Source organism: Tamandua tetradactyla, chromosome 23 (assembly GCF_023851605.1).
Source record: "Tamandua tetradactyla isolate mTamTet1 chromosome 23, mTamTet1.pri, whole genome shotgun sequence".
Taxonomy (NCBI): Eukaryota; Metazoa; Chordata; class Mammalia; order Pilosa; family Myrmecophagidae; genus Tamandua; species Tamandua tetradactyla.
Genome location: NC_135349.1, coordinates 10,174,562 through 10,197,448, shown reverse-complemented (window position 1 = coordinate 10,197,448; position 22,887 = coordinate 10,174,562). Strand labels below are relative to the sequence as shown.

The 22,887-nt window shown below is 55.4% G+C and overlaps 1 protein-coding gene across 1 annotated transcript in view; it reads left to right on the top strand.

Annotated features, from left to right (window-relative positions):
• LOC143667087 (ras GTPase-activating protein 4) overlaps nucleotides 1-22,027 on the top strand; it is a 30,809-nt gene extending 8,782 nt beyond the window's left edge. Inside the window, exons 6-21 of the mRNA XM_077140869.1 lie at nucleotides 1,776-1,857; nucleotides 2,470-2,601; nucleotides 2,876-2,967; nucleotides 3,865-3,982; nucleotides 4,226-4,376; nucleotides 4,694-4,758; nucleotides 5,041-5,153; nucleotides 5,399-5,591; nucleotides 5,805-5,942; nucleotides 6,467-6,611; nucleotides 6,856-7,025; nucleotides 9,430-9,567; nucleotides 10,863-10,998; nucleotides 12,995-13,115; nucleotides 19,121-19,170; nucleotides 19,332-22,027. Coding sequence (XP_076996984.1) covers nucleotides 1,776-1,857; nucleotides 2,470-2,601; nucleotides 2,876-2,967; nucleotides 3,865-3,982; nucleotides 4,226-4,376; nucleotides 4,694-4,758; nucleotides 5,041-5,153; nucleotides 5,399-5,591; nucleotides 5,805-5,942; nucleotides 6,467-6,611; nucleotides 6,856-7,025; nucleotides 9,430-9,567; nucleotides 10,863-10,998; nucleotides 12,995-13,115; nucleotides 19,121-19,170; nucleotides 19,332-19,453 — 1,966 coding nt within the window. The 3' untranslated portion in view covers nucleotides 19,454-22,027. The remainder of the gene's footprint in view (nucleotides 1-1,775; nucleotides 1,858-2,469; nucleotides 2,602-2,875; nucleotides 2,968-3,864; nucleotides 3,983-4,225; nucleotides 4,377-4,693; nucleotides 4,759-5,040; nucleotides 5,154-5,398; nucleotides 5,592-5,804; nucleotides 5,943-6,466; nucleotides 6,612-6,855; nucleotides 7,026-9,429; nucleotides 9,568-10,862; nucleotides 10,999-12,994; nucleotides 13,116-19,120; nucleotides 19,171-19,331) is intronic.
• The last annotated feature ends 860 nt before the right edge of the window (nucleotides 22,028-22,887 follow it).

The window sequence follows — 22,887 nt, the reverse complement described above, 5'->3', positions numbered from 1 at the left end:
TGAAGCCAGGAGGTCTCCTCCCCCAGCCAAAGCCTGCTCTCAAGAGGCTTCCCTGACTTGAGGATGTTTCCAAGCGACCCCTCACTGGGGGGCTTAGGTCCCTTAAGGGAAGGGGCCTATAGCCATTCAGGCATTATAGAGGCAGCAGGCCCCAAAACTCCCCCTCCATGCCTGGCCCTTCCCCCCTCCTAGCACCCCAGTGCTAAGGCTGCCCTTGGGTTTAACCCCAATGTGAACTTGGCCTGGGGTGTGTGTGTGGAAGTGGAGGTACTCGCTGGGCTGCGGGGTGGAGTGAGATTTGTCGAATAGCTCCCAATGGGGAGGTGGGGGGTTCCCCAGTCCTGTGACTCGGATGGGAAGGTGGGTGCTGGCTTTGGCCTGTTGGTGGCCTGAGTCACCTGGGACAAGAGCTGCTCCCCTACCCCCCCGGGGAATTTTAGCTGCAGGCCCCATTTCTGTCTGGGCCTGGTGTGAGTCACAGACTCCACGGGGAAGCGCCTTCCTCTCGGGCTCCAGACCCACCTCCCAGGGGTCCTCCCTGCAGGACGCCACCTCGGTGGCCAGCGCCTGCCAGCCAGCGATCCCTCCTACCCCCACCTATCCCCACTCCCTCTGGGAGTTAAGATTTCTGTCCTGTAAATGGGGTTGTGGGTTGGACGGCGACAGCATGGCCATTCGATGGCACTCTCTGGCCTCATTTTTCTGCTCTGGGGCTGGGATGTGGAAGAGGCACAGCTGGATGGAACACTGCTGGCCCTGGTGGGAGTCACTGAAGCTCATTTACGCACAGGCCTCGTGCTCAAACACTTCCTCCTTCCCGGACGCTGCCCTGGCATCAGGCTTTCCGTGGCACATGCGCGTGCACACACACACACGTGCAGCCACGTGCCCAGGACCTCCGGGGCGCCTCGCCCCCACCCCAGCGTCTCCTCCTCATCTCTCCCCTCTGCTGGGAGCCGCAGGGGCTGGGCCTGTCCAGGATGCGCCCAGGCCTTCCTCTAGAGCGGGGGCGACCCGTCCCTCCTCGTCCTCAGCAGAGAGCCTCGAACTGAAACGCTGAGACAGTGGAAGAAGCCCTGTTTGCTGCCGGGGGAGAAAGAACGTCTCCTCCTCATCCTTCCTGGGAGATTCTCAAGGCCAAGCCCGGGAATCCTACCAAGCAGTTCTAAGGGGGGGGGGGGGGGGGGGGGAGAAGCAGGCCCGCGAGGCTTTTACATCTTACAACGTGGAGAAGGAAAAGGGCTGCAGATACTGTTTGTGACAAATGGAAGCCCTGTGGCTTCCTTGTCCTTCCACGGAGGGTTCTAAGATGGGGTACCGCGGGTGGGTTTGGGCTCTGCAGAAGCCTGTCTGTGGAGAAGGTGGGAAGTGATCCCCACGGTGGAAGGACAGTGCCCAGGGCAGGGTTCCAGAAGCCCCTTCTTTCATGTAGCTTCACAGTCACTCCATGGGAAGGAACTGGCATCTCCGTTTTACTGCCAAGGACTCGGGACTGCCCCGGGAGCAGGAGGCGGTGGGGCCAGTCTGCAGTTGCACCCCCACCCCCATCCCCCACAGCAGCTACTCCGGACCAAGGCATCTTTGGTCTCTGCAGCGGGTGGGGGTGGGCCGCCTGGAGAAGCACTGTCCACAGTCACCCAGGTTGGCTGGGGCAGGACACACCTAGGTGTTTCCGGGCAGGTACAGCCTCCCTCCCCACAGTACTGGGGTGGCAAGCTGGAGGTTGGGGGGCTCGAGTGACAATCGGTTATCTGTGCCCCTCCCTCCCCTTTTAGGGACCTAGCCCCGAAGGACCGGAACGGCGCATCCGACCCCTTTGTCCGCGTACATTACAACGGCCGGACACAGGAGACCTCGGTGAGGGCCCAGGGGTTATGGGGGCTCAGGGCCCTGCCCGGGGCCTCACTGCCTCACCACCTCCTCACCATCACCTGAGGGTTGAGGTTGCAATTGTGGCCTTAATAGAGGCAGCTCAGAAAAAGTGGGTGACCTCCCTGAGGGCAGAGGGCAGGCCCCAGGCTTCCAGCCCTTCTGGCTCCAACCCCTGTAGCTTCTGCTGCCCTTGACTCCTGGACAGGCTGGCCCGGGGTGGAGTCAGGGGCTGGGACGCCGAGATGGCCAGATTGGGCTGAATCAGAGGAGCCCAGGAGCTGCCCCCACTGCGTTCCTCACATCTGGAAACAGCCAGGATGGGGGGCTCAGCCCTGGGGGGTGGAGAGGGTGAAGGACTCAAGATCTGGGTTCTCAGGGCAGTTGGCCACCATTTTGCTGTGTGGCCTTGGGCAAGTTCCTCCCCATCTCTGGGCCTCTAATGGTACCGGACAGGAAGCTGCTAGGATCCCAGAGAGGAAGCTGCAGCAGGGCCCCTGAAAGGAACCCAGGGTTGGTGCTGGGACTGGCTCAGCCCCTGGCTGGGCCTGGGGAGCCTTATGGGGTCAGCCCCACCCCTGCCTGCCTCTTTCTGGGCAGATTGTGAAGAAATCATGCTACCCTCGTTGGAACGAGACTTTTGAGTTTGAGTTGGAGGAGGGGGCTACAGGGCCACTGTGCGTGGAGGCCTGGGACTGGGACCTCGTCAGCCGCAACGACTTCCTGGGCAAAGTGAGCACCTTCACCCCCCCCAAACATACATAGGCTGCACCTGTGCCTTCAGCACGCAGCCTCCACTCCGGCCACCCACCCTCAGGGACCTCCCTCCAGCTTTCCCAGAGGCCTGGGACTCCCAAGAACCAGCAGCTGTTCCCCTCCCATCACAACCACTGGTACCCAGGAACCCTCGGAAGGTAACCCCCAAACCCCAAAAGACCAGTAGTTGGCGGGAAGAGACTTGAGTGTCCCAACCCCAGTGTGGCCTCCCCCCTTGCCCTGACCATAGGTGGTGTTCAATGTCCAGGGGCTGTGGCCGGCCCAGCAGGAGGAGGGCTGGTTCCGGCTGCAGCCTGATCAGTCCAAGAGTCGGCTAGACAAGTGAGTGTTTGGGGCCTGGTGGCAGGACTGCTGGGCTCTGGGCCCGGGAAGCGGGCTGGGAGCAGCTACTGGCAGGCAGGTGGGAAGGCTGGCTAGGGGTCAGGGGCATGCCACCCCAGGTTTCTTTCAGCCCCGGTTGGCCAGGCCAGGCTCCTCCATCCAGGCTGGATCCCCTCTCCTTGCCCTTCCCACAGTCTGGAGCTTAGCCCTGTCCTCTGAGGTTAGAGGCAGCACAGGTGTCTCCTTTCTGCCTTCTAGCAGGTTCTAGATCAAGCACTCAGACCCTTACTTTGAAGCACAGCTCTGACCCCATCCCCGAGATTCTCCAGGAAGAGGGTTGCCACCAACACATGGGATGCCCAGTTAAAACGCAATCTCCAATGAGTAACTAGCACTTTTTAGTATAAATATGTCCATGAGATATTTGAGACCTACTTATACTAAAAACAATTGAATGTCACTGGACATCTGGTATTTTTATGTAGCTAAATCTGGCAGCTCTTTCCAGGAAGCCCCTGCCTGCGTCCCTCACTTTCTCCCAGCAGGCGGTTATGAGGGGCGAGGGAAATGGGATGGGGATTTGCCTCTGGTATAACGCATACAGGTGATGGAGATGCTGTCTGGGAGTTTACAGATTCTAGGTTGGCCCAGTTTGGAGTCCAGGGGAGTCTGGAGGTGGCAGGAGCCAGGCCCTAAGACACACAGAGGGGGTTTCCATGAGTACTGAGGCGGGAAGGGCTTTCCAGAGAAAAAGAACAGGAAGCAGAACCAGTAGGGGAACAAGCTGAGTGTGTGAGCAGAGAGACCATGGGGAGGAACATCAGAGGAAATGGGGAGGGTCCATGGCCCTGGGCGGCCTGGGTCCCTGGTGGAGAGGTCACAGGCTGCCCGTTCCAGGGGCAACCTGGGCTCCTTGCAGCTGGAGGTGCGGCTGCGGGACGAGACGGTGCTGCCCTCTGGCTGCTACCAGCCCCTGGTGCAGCTGCTGTGCCGAGAAGTGAAGCTGGGTGCCCAGGTGAGGGGGCCCCCCGGGGTAGGTGGGAGGGTCCAGGGATGGTACTCCTGCCCCACTCAGCCCAATCTGCCAAGCAGAAAGCTGAGTGCTCGGGTTGGTAAGCAGCTGGCCAGTGCCCAGGGCCCAGCCTCTGCTGGGATCCTGCAGCGTCCTGCTCACTTGGCGCTCTGCAGTCCTCAGGGTGGAGGGTTTCGGTTTGCCTGGGCCTCCCCCAGCCCTGCCTCTCCCTGCTGCCCCCCACAGGGCCCAGGGCGCCTGATTCCACTCATCGAGGAGAACACGAGCGCTGAGTGCCGCCAGGAGGTGGCCACCAACCTGCTCAAGCTCTTCTTAGGCCAGGGACTGGCCAAGGACTTTCTGGACCTGCTCTTCCAGCTGGAGCTGGGGCGCACCAGTGAGGCCTGGGCGGGCACGGCCAGTTCAAGGGTGTGGCCAAGAGGGGAATCTGGAGCCCAGGATTCCAGAGATGCTGGGAGGGGAGAGATCCTGGAAGGCCTCGGGTAGGAGGCTGGTGGGTCAGATTAGAAGGAGAGAGATAGGAGGGATGCAAGGGAAAGAGCAAAGGACAGAGATGGGATAGTGAGTTGGGAGTTGGTGAGGAGGCTATTTATAAGGGACCACGTTGGAGCCCCAGCCCAAAGACCTTCTGTCCTCCTTTCTGAAGCCTTGTTCATCTTCCAGTTCCCACCCACTGCAACCTGTTTTTTGTAGATGAGGCCAACACCCTGTTCCGGAGCAACTCTCTGGCCTCAAAATCCATGGAGTCTTTTCTGAAGGTGAGACTGCATGCTATTCTCTCCTCATTTTATAGATGAGGAGACTGAGGTTCAGTCACCAAAAGGTAGAGCTGGGATTTGAACTCAAGTTTTCTGTCTCTGTGTCAGTGCCCCTAAAGGCAAAGAATTCCATTCACCCATGGGGCAGCAGTATAGTGAGCTGCCCTCCTTGAGTGCCTAGTCCCAAGCTCGGCCCATACAGTGAGCAGGATGTGTGCAGGGTGGCTGGGGAGGGGGGGCAACTGGAGGTGGGAGATCAACCCTGCAGCGGTGGTCCCCTAGGTGGCTGGGATGCGGTATCTGCATGGCGTCCTGGGCCCCATCATCAACCGGGTGTTTGAGGAGAAGAAGTATGTGGAGCTGGACCCCAGCAAAGTGGAGGTCAAGGATGTGGGGTGAGACTGGAGATAGTACCTGGGGGCAGAAGGGGGCAAGGGCAGGGTGGTCAGGCCCTGCCTGCAAGCGTGTGTTTATGGATGGCTCTTCCTGCGTGGCTTTACCTGTAGTCACCGTATCCATATTTCCATCCGTGCCTTGTCTCTGTGTCCTTGTCTCTGCTGGGGCCTTTCTGTACCTGTGTTTGCGGGAGCCTCTGGCGCTGACTGCGACTCTCTCGGCGGGTTCTCCCGGGCCCACGCAGGTGCTCGGGGCTGCACCGCACACAGACCGAGGCCGAGGTGCTGGAGCAGAGCGCGCAGACGCTGCGCTCCCACCTGGGGGCGCTGCTGAGCGCGCTCAGTCGCTCGGTGCGCGCCTGCCCGGCGGTGGTCCGCGCCACCTTCCGCCAGCTCTTCCGGCGCGTGCGCGAGCGCTTTCCCGGCGCCCAGCACGAGGTGCGCCCTCTGCCGGCGGGGCGGGGGCGGCGGGGCGGAGGGAGGAGCCGGGTGGCCGCCGTGAGCGGCGTCGAGGGTCCGCGACCGGAGGCCGGTGGGGGGAGGGGTCGCGGGCCGGGGCCATGGGGAGAGGCGGGGACAGCCACAGGGCAGGCGGTTGTCAGGAGCCCGGGCCCGGGGGAAGTCCAGCCCCGGCTATCCCCTGCCCCCCAGAACGTGCCGTTCATCGCCGTCACGAGCTTCCTGTGCCTGCGCTTCCTGTCTCCCGCCATCATGGCGCCCAAGCTCTTCCACCTGTGGGAGCGGCACGCGGACGCGCGCACCAGCCGCACGCTGCTCCTGCTGGCCAAGGTGCGGTCCTGCGGACGGGCGAAGCGGGCCCTGGCCTGTCCCGCGGCGCGTTCCCAGCTGGCCCCAGGCAGGCTTGCGGCGAGGCCACTGATACACCCACCTGGGCACCGCCCTTCACAGCCGACAAAGCCTTCTCGTGGTCACCTCAGCAGAGGACACGGTCCGAGAGGGGCAGGAGGCTCTGCAAGCCCGCCCCGCCTGTCAGTAGGGAAGCAGCTCCTTCCATCCCAGATCTACATACGCCCCAGGGCTGCACCTACCCGCCGGGTTCCGGGGCGGGGCGGGAGTACCTAGGGACAGAGGCAGATGCTAACCTGAGAGAAAGATCAGGGGGTTGGCACCAAGTGATCTCACGTAGCAAGATCTAAAAGGCCTCGAACGCAGTGATCAGTGCCACCCTGATGCCCTGGGCAGGGCTTGTCCTGCTACAGCTGGGGGGGCACAGACCTGGGGTCAGAGAGGGGCGGGGCGGCGGCCGGGCCCCTGACCTAGCAAGGCCTAGTCCTTCCTGCTGTTACCCCCAGGCTGTCCAGAACGTGGGCAACATGGACACGCCGGCTTCCAGGGCCAAGGAGGCCTGGATGGAGCCGCTGCAGCCCGCCGTGCGCCAGGGCGTGGCCCAGCTAAAGGACTTCATCACCAAGCTTGTGGACATCGAGGAAAAGGAGGGTGCGCCCTTTCCCGCGCCCACTGCCTCCCAGGGTCCCTCGCGGCCCCACTCTTGACCACTTGTTCTCGTTGGCTCCGCCCCGGAACCATATACCCCTGCCCCCCGCCGCGTTTGCTCCTCGGGCCACGCCCACAGCCTCCTCGATGGCTCCGCCCCGGTCCCAAGCCCCGCCCACAGCCCCATCTCCCGTTGGCCCCGCCCTCGCCCCGGGCTCACTTTTCCCGCGTCTTCCCGGGCCTGCAGAGCTGGACTTGCAGAGGGCGCTGAGCTTGCAGGCACCGCCGGTGAAGGAGGGGCCGCTCTTCATCCACAGGACCAAGGGCAAGGGCCCCCTCATGTCCTCCTCCTTCAAGAAGCTCCACTTCTCCCTCACCACTGAGGGCCTCAGCTTCTCCAAGACGCCCGGGGCCAAGGTGAGTGAGGGGGCAGGCCGGTGAGCGGTAATGGCCGGTCAGCTACGTTGTGGGGAAGGTCTGCCCGGGGTTGGGGGTGCCCAGCCCTGAGCAGGTGTGTGTGTGTGGGGGGTAAACGAAGGGGTTAGTCACTCCCACCCCTGCCCTCAAGGGGTCCCATCAGACCAGAGGGACCCAGCTTCTTCCTCACCAAAGATCCCCTAGGTTATAGAGCACACCTTCCATGGCTTGAAAGAGTTTGCCACAGGCATTGTTCACATCCGGCCCGTTTTGGTTCATGGTGAATGTCTGATGGCTTCTCACGCCCAGACAGCCCGGCCTCGGCTCCGATTTCCACTCGGAGCAGGGGTTCCCCTTGGTTGCCTTCTGCCTCCATCAGGGGAGACCCGTATTTTTCCTGAGTTGCTCCACAGGTGTGGCAAGTCCTCAGGTCTCTCATTATGACTCATGTGGGGGCGCACCTGCTGTGGGCCAGGTGCCTGTTGTCTTCACCAACCTTGCAGTCTTGGCGGTGGTGTTTCTTGGAAGCAGAGTGGTTTCATGGACACTGAGGCCCCAGTGTGCAAAGGGTTGTCCAAAGGCATATGGTTGGGAGTGGTAGGCGTGTGCCCGTGTCCTCCTGAGTCTGCTGCGCAGTTCTCCCCAACACTCCCCCGTCCTGGGTAGCCAAGGGCTGGCCTGGCTCCTGGAGCTCTGGGGGGATGTAGCTGAGCTAGTAGAGCCTGCCAGAGTGAGGAGGAAGGCTATAGCAACCAGGGAAGGCTGCCTGGAAGGGGCAGGAGTATAGAATCACTGAAGCTCAGAACTGGAAGGGATCAAAAAGATCATCTTGCTCAGCACTGTCTGGGTCATACATCACCTCTCCAAGAGCTCCCAGAGACTCCTTGTATGCCACTGGTGATGGTACACTCACCACTGCACAAAATAGCCCATTCTGTCCTTGTATTTCTCTGTTAGAAACTTCTTTCCCATGAGCTGCAGCCTACCTTCCTGTGGCTTTTCTGATGTCTGCTCTGGACTGCTAGGTCTGGCTGCTCTGCTACCCTAGCACAGCATCACCTGTGGCCCTGAATGTGCTCTCCTGTAGGACCTCAAAGCCCCTGAGTTTTTTTAGTCATCCCACTGGGAGAGGATGGCATGTTTGTTTCTCAGTCTTCTTGACAAACTTTCATTTGCCAAGTTCCCTCTTGGGAACAGAGCACAGCACCACAGACCCCGGAGTCCAGTGAACAGGCACCTCCCTGATTCTGGCCACTATACCTTTATTAATACTGCTTTGGCTCGTCTGAATTTTGTGATTATGACATTTCACAGTAGAGTCACACTCAATCTGTTGACTCCCTGAAACTGAGGAAGTTTAAAATTTTTCTTTTTGAGGAATAACATCTTTATTCAAGAGAAAGACTTGGTATTTATTTCTCTTAAACTTAGTCTTCTCTCATTCTGCCTGTGGCTCTCATTGGCTGAGTTCTTTTCCAGTTCTGATTCTGAGCATAACCCTGGGTCCTGCCCAAGTCACCGATAAGGCCCAGGTTGGAGCTCAGGGCCGAGCCTGCGGTCTCCTGGAATATGTGCCCTCCTCCTCCTCCTCTTCAGTAGGCACGTCCCAGCCTGGACACCAAGTCCTTCTGGGCAGAGGATCTCCCCATTCCCTCTACCTTTGGGAGGCCCCACTCCAAAGCAACTCAGATCTGGGTTCCCAGGGCACCCCCCCCACATTCCCTCCCCTTTCTTCCCATGCGATGACCCTGCCCCCTGCCCTGTTTGTCCCTGAGGCCAGTGGGGTGTGGTAGGCTTCCGATGTCAGGCTGGGGACCTGTGGTTTGGTTGGCATGGGGCTCTAGTGAGATGTGGTGGGAGAAGGTTCAGGAGGTGAGAAGAATAAGCCTTGGGGGCTGGAAGCATAGATGCAGCCTTCTATGCAACCCTGGGGGCTCCTCAGGGAAGTGGGTATTTTGATTCAGGGCTGCTCTCTATCCCCTTTGTGTCTCATCGGACTTGATGAGATGGCCCTGTATTTCACCCCGTGTGGGGTGGGAAGTGGGAGATGACCTTTGGAGACTGGGAAAATAAAGACCACTTGGAAAATTAATAAACTCAAAGGCACAGGCCTGGTCCCTGGCAAACCTTACTGTTCCAAAGCTCAGGGCTGCTGGGAGCCCCAGAGGCCAGGCTCCTCCCCTCCCTGTTGCTGGGGACCCGCTCACTAGCTTTCTGTCCTCTGCCCTGACTGAGGTCACTCGCAGAACAGTCTTCTGGGAGGGGCAGGCACTTTGGATCCCCCGTGCATACCCCTGGTGCTGCAGGAGGGGAGACTGGGGCCCCAGAATAGGAAGGGGAGTGGGGATGAGGGTTGCTTGGCTTTGGTTGGGTCCCTGAGCCTCGCTTACCCTGCCCACCCCAGAAAAGTACCCTCATCAAGCTGGCCAACATCCGGGCAGCAGAAAAGGTGGAGGAGAAGAGCTTCGGCAGCTCCCATGTCATGCAAGTCATCTACGCAGACGATGTAGGCAGGCTCCAGACCGCCTACCTGCAGTGCAAGGTGTGGGCCGTGCAGGGGCGCGAGTGGGCACAAGTGGAGGGCAGTTAGAATGGGGCGGGCAGCTGTGAGAGTAGCCTGTGGGGGCTGGAAAGGAGGAGCCGATGAGTCTCCTACCTGCTGTTGACCACACCAGGTGTGTCAGTCTGATGTTGAGTGCAGGGTGTGCCTGGCTGCCTGAGTGTGCAGGCTGTGTGTGCATGCATGTGTGTTGTCTCGGGGTCTGAGTGCCTGGGAGGCCATGGCCTACATCTGGCTTTGTGCTGGCCTGAACACACTCTCGTGTGGGTCTGTGGACCTGCACATGGCCAGGTGTATCCCTGTGATTTGGAGCTTGTCTGTTCTACACAATTTGTGGGAAACTGTGCCTCTAAATGTCTGAGTTAGTGCTCGTGTGTGTCAACACGCAATAATCCTGCATGTGTGCACACGTGTGCCTCTGGGTGTGTGCTCTTGAATCTCCTTCTCATTTGTTTGTTCCTTAACTCAATCACCCATCCATTCAGATAGTCAAAAAGTACTTATGGCGCACCTGTCAGGTGCCAGGCCCTATCGTGGGTGATGGGGATGCAGTGGCTGACAAAGCAAAGTGTCTGCCCCAGTGGAACTTCTGTCCCGGGGGAGAAAGGAGGTGGACCAACACTATATGTTTAAAGTGTCAGATGGTGATAAGTGCCTCGAAGGGAAGCATAGCAGGCTAAGGGAGATTGGGTGGGGGGTGACCCTGTGAGTGAGGTGTGGCAGGGAGGGGTGCTGCTTTATGAAGGGTGGTTAGGGAGGGCCTCTGAGGGGTGGCACTAGAGCAGGGACATGGTGACAGAGGGAGCCATGCATATGCCTCTCTAGAGGGGAAAAATACTAGAACAGGTTCGAGGGCTAAGGTTGGAGGGGGCTTGCTTGGTCCCCAGGAATGACTGTCCTGGGCTGGTGGGAGGTGGTCACAGACCCGTGCCACAGGGCTCTGCCCTTTGGGGCTTCCCTGTAGAATTAGGCTCCAGAGCCACAGGAAAAAACGATGGCAGCAGGGCTGCCACATATGATGGGCTGGTAGTGGGCTGCCCATAGCTGAGGGGGTCAGTGTGGCTGAAATCCAGCCCACATTCTGTCCTCCAAGCCGGGGTGCCTTGTTGGGGGCCACAGGTATCTGAAGAAGGAGCCACCGCTCCTGGTTCCCTCAGAGCTGCTGCATGGACTAGCAGGAAGTACGTCAGCTTTCCCCAGTGCAGGAGCTCCAGGGAGGGAGGGCTTCCAGGAACGTGTGCCCTCTGGTCAGGTCACCTACCCCATGTCCCCTGCAGTGTATGAATGAGCTGAACCAGTGGCTGTCTGCACTCCGGAAAGTAAGCATCAACAACACAGGCCTGCTGGGCTCCTACCACCCTGGTGTCTTCCGTGGGGACAAGTGGAGCTGCTGCCAGCAGAAGGACAAGACAGGTGGGAGAGCTGGGCCCCATGTCTCTGCCTCTGCCTGCAGTGGCTCAGGACCCCTGGCTGGGAGAGGGAGATGTCGAGCCTGGCCTCGCTGGCCGGGCCCGGAGCCAACTCTGGGAAACTAACCTGAGAAAAACCAGTCCCTCCCGAGACCAGGTGGTTTGGGAGATGCCCCGTGATGTGCATGGTGCTTGTCTGTATGTGGAAGGCTCTCAGGAGGCCTGTAAACTCATTAGAATCCTGTTTCTAACTGTTTAGCCCAGCCCTTCCCAGACTTAGTTCACAGGTGTCTTAGTTTCCCAGTGGCTGCCAGAACCAAGTGCCACAAAAATGGGTGGCTTAAAACAACACACATTTATTGGCTCATAGTTCTGGAGGCTGGGTTCTAAAATCAAGGTGTTGGCAGGGCCGTGCTCTTCCTGACGTGTGGAGGGAAGAACCTGTCCCAGGCCTGGTTCCTGGTGACGGCTCGCCGGCAGTCGGTGGCGGTCTCCCCTCTGCCCGTGTTCAGGTGGCCTCTTCTTTTCAGGACACGGGCATAGTCACATTGAATTAAGTGTCCCCCTCCCCGACTCCAGCTCAATCTCATTTTAACTGGTCTAATTTTACCAGTAATGACCCTATATCCAAATAAAGTCACATTCTGAGAGACTGGGGAGTTGGACTTCAGCCTCTCTAATGGGGGGAGCACAGTTCAACCTGTAACAACAGGGAACCTGTTTCTTGTCCCATGAGCTTCTTGTAGAACCAGCATTCCGAGGAGCCTCCTTTAGGGAGTGCCTGCTAATGGGGGCTGATGAGAGCCCCCAGGTGTGCACACTCCCATGCTGGCAGCCGGTCCTACAAGAGGGGGCTGTGGGCCCTGGGAGAAGCAGAAAAGAGCTCTGTAGCAGACCTTCCCTTCCCTTCATGGTGATGGAAATGGGCTATAGCTGCGCTGTCTCAGACGCTCACCTAGCACTTGGTTATCGAGCACTTCAGATGTGGGTGATGCTGCTGAGAACTGAGTCTTTAATTTCCAGAATTTTAATTTAATTCTAGTTCATTGAAACTGAAATAGCTGCATGTGGCTTGTAGCCACCCGATAGGGCAACGTGGTTCTAGAACCTTCTAGGCCTGCCCCTACCCCCATTCCCCCGGCTTTACAAAATACTTGCTCTCCAATCACAGAGTAGACACAGCACTTGGAGCCCCCTGCCCCCCCCCTCCAAACTGGTTAAATCTCCATCCCCAGAGCCCAGGGGAGCCACTGAAACCCAACCCCACCTGTTATAGCCCTGCCTGGATTTGAGGTTGAGCAGTGGGTGGGGGCACAACCCACTTTGAATAGGGGGTTCCCTTCCTCTGTGTAGAAAGGTCACCCCAGCTCCTGGTACTTTCCCTTGGACAGACCCTTACCAGGGTCCCATGAGGTGCTCTTGACAGGTAACATTGCTGGTTGGTTGACTTGACCTGCAGCCTCTGGCTGTAACCTTTGTAGAGGTGACCCTTGTTGAGTAAGTGGGACCTCTTATCCCCATTTGACAGAGTAGGAGACTGAGGCTTAGTGAGGGCAGATGTCTTGGCACAGGACATGCACCCTGTAAGTGGCAAGACTGGTTCATTCCAAGGGCAACCCCCATGGCCCACCTCCCCTTGAGCTTACAGTTCCAGGCTTCTCCCTGCTTTCTTCCAGGCAGGCACCCAGCATCCGTGTAATTCATCTTGCATGGCTCCCACATCTTGCAGCCCATACCCCATGGTTCATGAGCCGGACCCAAGATAAACTTCTGCCCTGGAAAGGTGGGGAGAGACAGGCAGGGGCTGGGCCAGACTGACCACCCCGTGCTCTGCTCCCAGCCCCACCCCCACCCTGGGGCATCTGTATCCACCTTTTTCTCTAGGCCTCGAGTTCCCCATCTCTACCGCCAGAAGTTTGGATGTGAACTCCAGTAGTGCCAGTCCCTCCCTACCACCACCCTGAGCCTGGCCAGAACTCTTGCCCTCTCTCTGTTCCCAGATCTGGGCTGCGATAAGACACGGTCACGGGTGACCCTGCAGGAGTGGAGTGACCCTTTGGACCACGACCTGGAGGCCCAGCTCATCTATCGGCACCTGCTGGGTGCAGAGGCCGCGCTGCGGTGAGCAGGCCTGAGCATGGTGGCGGGGGGACACCTGCCAGGCAGGGCCCAGAACTAGGTTCCTTGCACTGCGGTCCCTAGTCACCTGCCTTTTAATCAGGCCCAGCCCCAGCCCCACCCCTGCCCTTGGCAACCACATCTGGGGAAGGGCCCCGGGATCTCTGGGTCCTGGGACTGGCTGAGGTTGGAGGTCCCACGGGCTGTGGGGGTTGGTTTCAGAGTCATGGCTGCTTCCTGGGCCCCAAATCCCCTGGGAGCTCTGTGGGCGCCTGGGCTGACCTAGCCTCTGAGCTGCCCATCCTTCCTCCAGAGCCTCTGGGAGCTCAGGCCATACCCTTGGCCATCCTGTGGTTCTCGGCTCTGACTGCACCTTAGAATCACCTAGGAGCTTTTAAAAATCAGAATATCTGATTTTCAGACAGACAGACCCCAGTGGCTCAGCAGGCAGAGTTCTTGCCTGCCATGCCGGAGACCCAGGTTAGATTCCAGGTGCCTGCCCATGTAAAAAAAAAGAAAAAATTAAAAATCAGGATGCCTGGGCCCCACGCCATTAACTCGGAAGCTCTGGGAGCAGGCCCTCACTTTGGGCTATTTTAAAGCGACCCAGGTTTCCCAGGGGACACTGGTTCCCTGGAGCCTGCTCAGACGGGGGCTGTTTTCTCTCCCATATCCTTACACCTGGGCCTGGAGGAGGTGAGGGGTCCCCTCCCGTTCCTCATGAACACTTGTGGGACTTTCAAGCTCATGCTGTCAGACGGGACTCCCCCAGTCCCCCTGGCCTCCAGGTCACCTCCAGCCGCTCCCTTGATGGTGGCCCTGGCTCCCGGCTTCCTCCCCCCGCCCCACCTCTGTGCTCAGGAGCTTCATCCCCTACCTTGACAATGCATCCAACCCCTGGTCTTTTCAGTCTCTCAGCCCCGCCCTTCCAGGGACGTCCTCTTCCACCTCCCTCACTCCCCACATCCTAGAACTCAGCCATTCCCCCTCCTCCCTGCCACAGTTCATTTGCAGGGCTCCATTTTAATTTCATTTCACGTATAAACTCATTTAATATTTGCAACCATTCAACCTGCCAGTTGATATAATTCTCCCTATTTAAGCTCCAAAGTGGCAGAGTCTAGATTCAAACCCAGGCCTTCTGGCTCCAGTGCTCGTGGCCTACACGCTGCCTTGAGAACCTCACACCTCCAAAATTACTCGGCCCCCCTTCTCTCATCCCAGCTCTCTTTCTCCAGCATTTGACGCCCTTCCACTCCTCAGGACCTCTGATCTGTTGACCCATCTGCCTTCCTGTGCATGGTTCCCTGCTCTATTAGCTTCCGGTGACTGCTGGAACAAATGACCACAAACCGGGTGGCTTAAAACAACACAGATTTATTCTTTTACAGTTCTGGAAACAGAAGTCAGAAATCAATTCCACTGGGCCAGAATTAAGGTGTCAGCAAGGCTGGTTCCTTCTGGAGGCTTCAGGATCCATTTCTTTTCCTCTTTCTAATTCTAGAAGCTGCTTTATATTCCTGGGCTCCTGGCCCCTTCCTCCACCTTCAGAGTACACCACTTCCTTCTCTGCTTCTGTGTCACATCGCTGTCTTCTCCTTTGACCTTCTTGCTTCCTTCTCATATATAAGGACCCTTGTGAATATATTTAGGGCCCGCCTAGGTAACCCAGCAGCATCTCCCCATCTCAAGATCCTTTATAACATTGGGGGGATTCTTTTGCCATGATAAAGCTCATAGGTTCCTGGGATTAGGATGTGAATGTCGTGTGTGTGTGTGTGTGTCTGTCCTGGGATTAGGATGTGAATGTCGTGTGTGTGTGTGTGTGTGTGTGTGTGTGTTTTATTCAGCCTACCCCACCTACCCACTGTCTGTCTCCACTTCCCCGGCAAAGATTTTATAAGGTCTCTACTGCATGCAGCCTCACCCATCCAATGTCATAAGCCTCGCCCCTGGATAACCCCCCTCTCTCCGTCTAGTCCCCTGTACCCGAGAAGTCAGCAAGACTGGAGAGAAACACAATTGTCCAGCCAGTCCCACTTTAATTCCTTTACCCCAGATCTCAGGCAGGCCCTCAGTGCTGCCTGGTGCTCCCAGCACAGGACCCTTGTCAGGACTGCTGTTGGGGTCTCTAAAGACTTGAACCTTTTCCTCGACCCTTCAGCACACTCCCCGCTCCCACGTCCTCAAAATGGCCCCGCTTCACATTTCACTCAAAGATAAGCACAACCCAAAGATAAAGTCCTCGTCTTCCCGTGGCCGGGCCTGCATCCCACCTGTATCAGGACTGGAATCTTCTGCCTTCCCTCCTGTTACCCTAGATAAACTCTATGCCAGTTCCTCCTGAGGGTGCCCCCCGCCCCCTGTCTCCTCCTGAGGGTGTCCCCCCTCCCCTGTCTCCTCCTTAGGGTGTCCCCTCTCCCCTGTCTCCTCCTCAGGCTGTACCCCTGCTTTCCCCCGCTGTTTCCTTTATGTAGGGATTTTGCTTCTGATGCAATTGCCTCTTTTCCGTCATCAGCTTTTTCTTTCTCTCCTGGATCATTTCATCAGCACTATTCCTCTATCTTAAAAAAAATGAAACCTTCCTTTGGCCCCACACTTCCCTCCTCCCACTGCTCCATGTCTCTGTTGCTTTGATTAGAAAACTCCTGAAAGACTTGTCTCTGCCCTCTATCTCTTCTTTCTCTCCCCCCACATTCTCTTGAGCCCAATCTGGTTAGCCTTTTGCCCCCAGCATTCTGCCAGAGCTGCTCTTATTCATGTCACAGATGACCTCAGTGTTGCCAAGTCCCGTGGTCACTGCTCAGTCCTCCTCTTTCTTGACCCATCAGCAGTAATTGGCGTAGTTGGCACCTCTCCTTCTAAGAAGACTTCTCTGGGCTTCTGGGCCCTGCTGACCCCAACTCTCGGGCTTTCTCCTATCTCAGTGGCTGCTCTTCTTCCTCACACCTGGGCTGTCTTCACTCTGTACCAGGGCTCTAAATTCCACCTGTGTCCTGATGATGCCCACATCCCCTCCTCTCTGAGCTCAGCTGCTTCCTTGACATCTCCACCTTGACATCTCCACCGGAGAGGCTGTTCTTTCTCCACCAAATGGCCTTTTCACTGTTGTTGAAAATCAACTTGTCATGGATACATGGGTTTACCTCTGAACTCTTGATTCTCTTTCATTGGTCTGCATGTCTGTCCTTATGTCAGTACCATACTGTTTTGGAGGCAGAAAGTGAGTTCTCTAGCTTTGTTCTTTTTCAAAATTATTTTTGTTATTTAGGGCTCATTGCAATTCCATATGAATTTAAAGATAGACTGTGCTGGTTTGAAAGGATGTATGTACCCTAGAAAAACCATGTTTTAATCTTGATCCCATTTTGTAAAGGCAGCTGTTTCTTCTAATCCCTATTCAGTACTATATGTTTGAAGCTATAATTAGGTCATCTCTCCTGGAGATGTAATTCAATCAAGAGTGGTTGTTAAACTGGATTAGGTAGAGACATGTCTCCACCCATTCGGGTGGGTCTTGATTAGTTTACTGGAATCCTATAAAAGAGGAAACATTTTGGAGAATGAGAAAGATTCAGAGAGAGCAGAGAATGCTGCAGCACCACGAAGTGGAGAGTCTACCAGCCAGCACTTTGGAGATGAAGAAGGAACATGCTGCTCGGGGAGCTTCATGAAACAGGAAGTCAGGAGAGAAAGCTAGCAGATGACTCTGTTTGCCATGTGCCCTTCCAGCCGAGAGAGAAGCCCTGACCGTGTTCACCATGTGCCTTCTCAGATGAGAGCGAAACCCTGAACTTCATCGGCCTTCCTGAACCAAGGTATCTTTCCCTGAATGCTTTAGATTGGACATTTCTATAGACTTGTTTAAATTGGGACATTTTCTCAGCCTTAGAACTGTAAACTAACAACTTATTAAATTCCCCCCTTTAAAAGCCATTTTGTTTCTGGTATATTGCATTCTGGCAGCTAGCAAACGAGAACATAGGCTTTTACATTTCTGTTAAAAAGGCTGTTGGAATTTTGACCGGGAATGCCTGAATCTATAGATCACTTTGGGGAGTATTGCCTCTTAACAGTAGTAAGTCTTCCAATCCATGAACATGGGTAACTTTTTTCATTTATTTAGGTCTTTACTTTCTTTTCCTAACATCTTAAAGTTTTCAGGGAAAAGTCTTCCACCTCTTTGGTTAAATTTATTCTTGGGAATTTTATTCTTTGGAGGCTATCATAAGTGGAATTGTTTCTTCATTTCCTTTCCTGGTTGTTTATTGCTAGCACATAGAAACACAACTGATTTTTGTGTGTTGATCTTGTACTCCACAACTTGCTGAATTCATTTATTAGCTCTAGTAGTTTTTTTGTGTGTGTTGGATTCTTTGACATTTTCTCTATATAGGATCATGTTACCTGTAAATAGAGATAGTTTCACTTCTTCCTTTCCAGAATGGATGTATTTTATTTATTTTTCTTGCCTGATTTCTCTGGTTAGTACATCTACTACACTCAAACAACAGTGATGGAAGGGATCATACTTGCCTTGTTCCTGTTGTTAGGAGGGAGAGCTTTCAGTCATTCACTGTTGAGTATGATGTTAGCTCTGGGGACATGCTTTAGTTTTGCTAATGCTGCCAGAAATGCAATATACCAGAAATGAGTTGGCTTTTATAAAGAGAATTTATTAAGTTATAAGGTTATAGTTCTAAGGCTTTAAAAATGTCCAAACTAAGGCATCCAGAGAAAGATACCTTGACTCAAGAGAGGCTGATCTAGGAAGGCACATGGCTGGCATCTCCTGGTCCTTTGGTTTCTGGTTCCAAGCAGCTTCCCTGGGGCATTTTCCTTCTACATCTCCAAAGGTCTCTGTGTTGGCTTGAAGCTTTTTTCAAAATGGTTCCCTCTTAAAGAAATCTAGTGAGTGGATTAAGCCCCATCTTGAATGGACTGGTAACAACTCCAAGGAAACAACCTAATCAAAAAAGGTCCCACCCCAAACAGTAGGTCTGCCTCCACAGGATTGGATTAGGAAAAAGAACATGGATTTTCTGGGGTACATAACAGTTTCAAATCAGCATAGGACATCTCCACTGGGATATCCAAAAAATAAGCTCAAATTTCACATGAGAAAACAGGTCTTTCAATTTCCTCCACCTTTAGACCACCTCCTCCCCTAGTCTTCTCTTGTCAAATGGTACTGCCGTTCCCCTGGGGATGCTGCAAATCCAGGAGTCCTGCTTGGCTCCCACTTTCCCTCACCTCACTCAAACCCCACAGCCAACCCTTCAGCACATCCCCTTGGCTTTACTCTCAGAGTTGTATCCTCCCCTCATGACCCTTGAACCTTACAGGTCTCCTCCCTCCTTGAAGCGGTGCTACGTGTCATATCATAAATATAGGCAGTTTATTAATTTATTGCTCATGTCTCAACCAGGCTGTGAGCTCCATGACAGCAGTACTGTGGCATTCACTGCTGTAATCCCAGGGCTGAGAACATTCTAGACCCTCAGCTAAGGTTGTTGAGTAAGCAAGGAAGCCAAGGACAGAAGGGAAGGTGGAGCAGGGGTGGGCATTTCAGGCAGTGTGGGTGACGTGGAGAAAAGGTCAAGGTGAGGCAGGGAAGCACGACACGGCCCACCTCACAGGGCACAGAAGGGCCTCGGAGACCTTAAGAGAGGAACATGTCTCCCCAAATATAGATCAGGGAGACGGTCACAAGGGCTGAGCCAGTGGAATTCCTAAACAAGGCACTTTGAGCATGAGAGCCACATGGCTACTCATCCTCCCTCCACGCCTGAAAGGCCCAGGGAGCCCCCAAACAGGAATGACACGGCTTGATCTTGGTTTCCCAGAGAGCCTTCTGGAGTGGGGGAGGGGACCAGGGACTGAGACCCCGTAGATTGAAAGAGTTTACCCATCCCCAGGAGCCACCTGCAGCCCTGGAGGGCCACGCCAGGTCTCAGGGCCAGGCAGGGCCATGTGGCCACCGGCCCTCACTCTGTGTTCCCCCCCAGGGAGAAGCACCGGGAACTGAGGGCCGGCCTGGAGGAAGGCCCTGGCAGAGGTAGGTCTCCCACCAGGAACTTACTGTGACCTGGCCCCCTTCTGGATTCTCTGGGTGGGGCCAGGACTTGGAGACATGGGGCTCCCAGGCCCACAGCTGGGGCCCTCTCGCCTCCCCTCGAGGCCCTGCTGGCTGGGCCCTCATGCCCGGTGTCCTCCCAGCCCCCGAGGACGTCCTCGCCCAGCTGCTGCAGGTGCTCCAGGAACTGCAGAGGGCCCACAGCTCCAGCCCGGCTGCCACCCCGCCCTTGCAGCAGACCCACCTCCTGGAGCTGCAGACGTGAGCCCTGCCTGCTCGCCCTCGCTGGGCACCCTCCCTGGGGTGCAGAACCTGGATCTCTTCCTGGGCTGGGAGAGTGAGGAGAGCCAGGGACCCGAGGGTCCAGAAGTCCAGAGCTGACAAGGTTCCAGCCTGTCATTGCTGACCTGAAGTCTCTAGGGGACTTAGGGTCCCCTACTCCTCTGTGAGACTTGGCTGCTCCCCTCAGCCTCTGCTACTACCCAGGCTCTCCAGGGACCCCCTCTCCCGCCCAGGATAGACCCAGCCAGAACCCCCCACCCCCACCCCAGGGAACCAGGTGACTGACGCTCCTTGAACCAGAGAGGGGTCGTGAGATTCAGGGGCCTGGAGCCTCAGGAGACCAGGCCTCGGGCCTCTACACCTCATGGCTCCTGGCCTCTCCCCCCACCACCTGTGCCCCTGAAGGAGCGTCAGTTGCGGTATTCTCTTGCCCACAATAAACCTGCTGGGACTGCTGCAGCTCTGGGATGTTGTGATGGGGCTGGGGGAGTGTGGGCCCAAGGGTGTCCCAACAGCTTCTGGGGGAGCCAGCCAAGAGATTGGGGTCTCTATGCAGTCCCCCACCCTCTTCTTTGCTTTCCCCCTCACTCTGGGAGGCTCCTTTTTCCTCCCAGCTGCTGTCTCCACCCTCTTCCTGGGTCCCACTGGGGCCCTTCCATCCCCACAGAGCAGGACATGTCTCCCCAGCCTCCAGATAAGTCCCTGGGCCCCTTTCTCCTGGGTTTCCTGGAGACTGCACCTCAGTGGCTGGGCTCAGGACGTGCACTCATAAGCCATAACCTGCCCCCTTTCCTTTCAGGCATACCTGGCTCACCCCCCCCCAGCTGAGGTTGGTTGGGAGGGCAGTACTGGCCATGCCAGGGACCCCAACTCCCACAGTCCTGTCCTGTGGGGCTGAACTCTCAGCTCCTACCACTTGGCTCTCGGTCTTCCTAGGGCAAGGCAGGGAGAAGTCCTCAAACCTTGTCCCAATACCCCTATGTAACTTCCAGCCCTTGCCTTGACCAAGCAGCTGATCCCTTCACTCTGACCTCAGAGCCTGAAGGTTCACCTTTCCCCAACCCCTTCCTGGCCTCACGGGGTCTGAGTGAGGGAAGAGGCCTCAGGCTGACTACATTCCCACTGTCTGGGAGCCTGTCTGACTTCCTCAGGTGTTGCCTGCTCAGGCCCCATAAACTACACCCTCCCCTGGGGCTTCCCACCAAGAGGGGCTGCACCTTCCCCCTGGGACAATGATGAGTGGCCACTGCATCACCCAGCTCAATTGGTGTATTAGGGTTCTCTAGAGAAAACAGAATCAACAGGGAACACTCGCAAATATAAAATTTATAAAAGTGTCTCACGTGACTGTGGGAACACAGAGTCCAAAATCCGCAGAGTAGGCTGTGAAGCCGATGATTCCAATGGAGTGTCTGGACGAACTCCACCGGAGAGCCTCACCAGCTGAAACAGGAAGAGCCTGTCTCTTCTGAATCCTCCTTATAAGGCTTCAGCAATTAGATTAAGCATCACTCATTGCAGAAGATATGCCCCTTTGGCTGATTACAAATGGAATCAGCTGTGGATGCAGCTGACATGATCATGATTTAATTCTATGAAATGTCCTCATCGCAACAGACAAGCCAGCACTTGCCCATCCACCACTTGGCCAAGTTGACACATGAGCCTGACCATGACAGTCCACACCTTGTCAACTTGGCAACTATACATACCACCTTAAGCCATACCTAATTTCTAAATAAAAAACAAAACATTTTTTTTCTTTCACCTAACAGTACTCAACCGTCCTGCATATAACTGGAAACACATTAAATCTCTCCAGAATAGGATGCAAATCCTTGGGTAATATTCATTCTTAAACTTGATATCTTACAACTTAAATAGTATAACATGAACAAAACAGCATTACATTCCTCATTTCTGTAACTGGTCACGTGGTCGAAGTTCATATTTATCACTACCTTCTTCCACTACCCATTCCATGTTCCTTTTACCCTCAGCAAGCACTTCAGCTGGCTGTGGTTCTTTGCCTGGTGGCATGACCCAAACCTTTATTCCTGAAGTTTCAGAGCCATTGGTACTCCTGCCTGGATTGCCTTGTTGCAGTTTTCCATTGATTTTAATCACAGGGCATGGTAGTACTAAAAGATGCCCTAGGAGATCTCCTATATTCCAAGAAAACTCTTCTTTACCTCCATTATGTAGTTGCAATCCTACTTCCTCCTGATAGTCAGGGTCAATTACCCCAGACAATAATGTAATCCCCTTCTTGGCTTGTTGATCCAGTGGCATAAGTAGCCCAAAGTGACCAGGTGGCAGCCTTAACTTCCAGTTCAGTGGAATCATTGTTGTTTCTCCTGGAGAAAGCACACCCCGTTTTGGAACTAAAACCTGTAGACCAGCAGAGCTCAGGGTCGCAGGGACAGGAAGCAAAAATTTTCCTAGTGGATCACTAGGGGTAATAGTGAGTGGTACCACTCCCATTTCCACCCCTTGGTTCCTGGGCCCATGGATCCTAGCTATGGGAGAAACAGCACCATATAGCGGACGCTGATTCAGAGCATATACAGCTTCCTGGAGAACATTACCCCAGCCTTTCAAGGTATTGCCACCTAGTTGGCATCGTAATTGAGTTTTCAAAAGGCCATTCCACCGTTCTATCAATCCAGCTGCTACTGGATGATGGGGAACATGGAAGGACCAGAGAATTCCATGAGCATGTGCCCATTCCTACACTTCATTTGCTGTGAAGTGTGTTCCTTGATCAGAAGCAATGCTATGTGGAATACCATGACGATGGATAAGGCATTCTGTAAGCACATGGATGGTAGTTTTGGAAGAAGCATTGCGTGCAGGGAAAGCAAACCCATACCCACTGTATGTGTCTGTTCCAGTTAGAACAAATCGCTGCCCCTTCCATGAAGGGAGTGGTCCAATGTAATCAACCTGCCACCATGTAGCTGGCTGGTCACCTTGGGGAATGGTGCCATATCGGGGGCTGAGTGTGGGTCTATGCTGCTGGCAGATTGGGCACTCAGCAGTGGCTGTAGCCAGGTCAGCCTTGGTAAGTGAAAGTCCATGTTGCTGAGCCCATGTATAACCTCCATCCCTACCACCATGAACTCTTTGTTCATGAGCCCATTGGGCAATAACAGGAGTTGCTGGGGAAACAGGCTGACTGGTATCCACAGAATGGGTCATCTTATCCACTTGATTATTAAAACCTTCCTCTGCTAAAGTCACCCTCTGGTGTGCATTCACATGGGACACAAATATCTTCATGTTTTTAGCCCACTCAGAAAGGTCTATCCACATACTTCTTCCCCAGACCTCTTTGTCACCAATTTTCCAACTATGGTCTTTCCAAGTTCCTGACCATCCAGCCAAACCATTAGCAACAGCCCATGAGTCAGTATA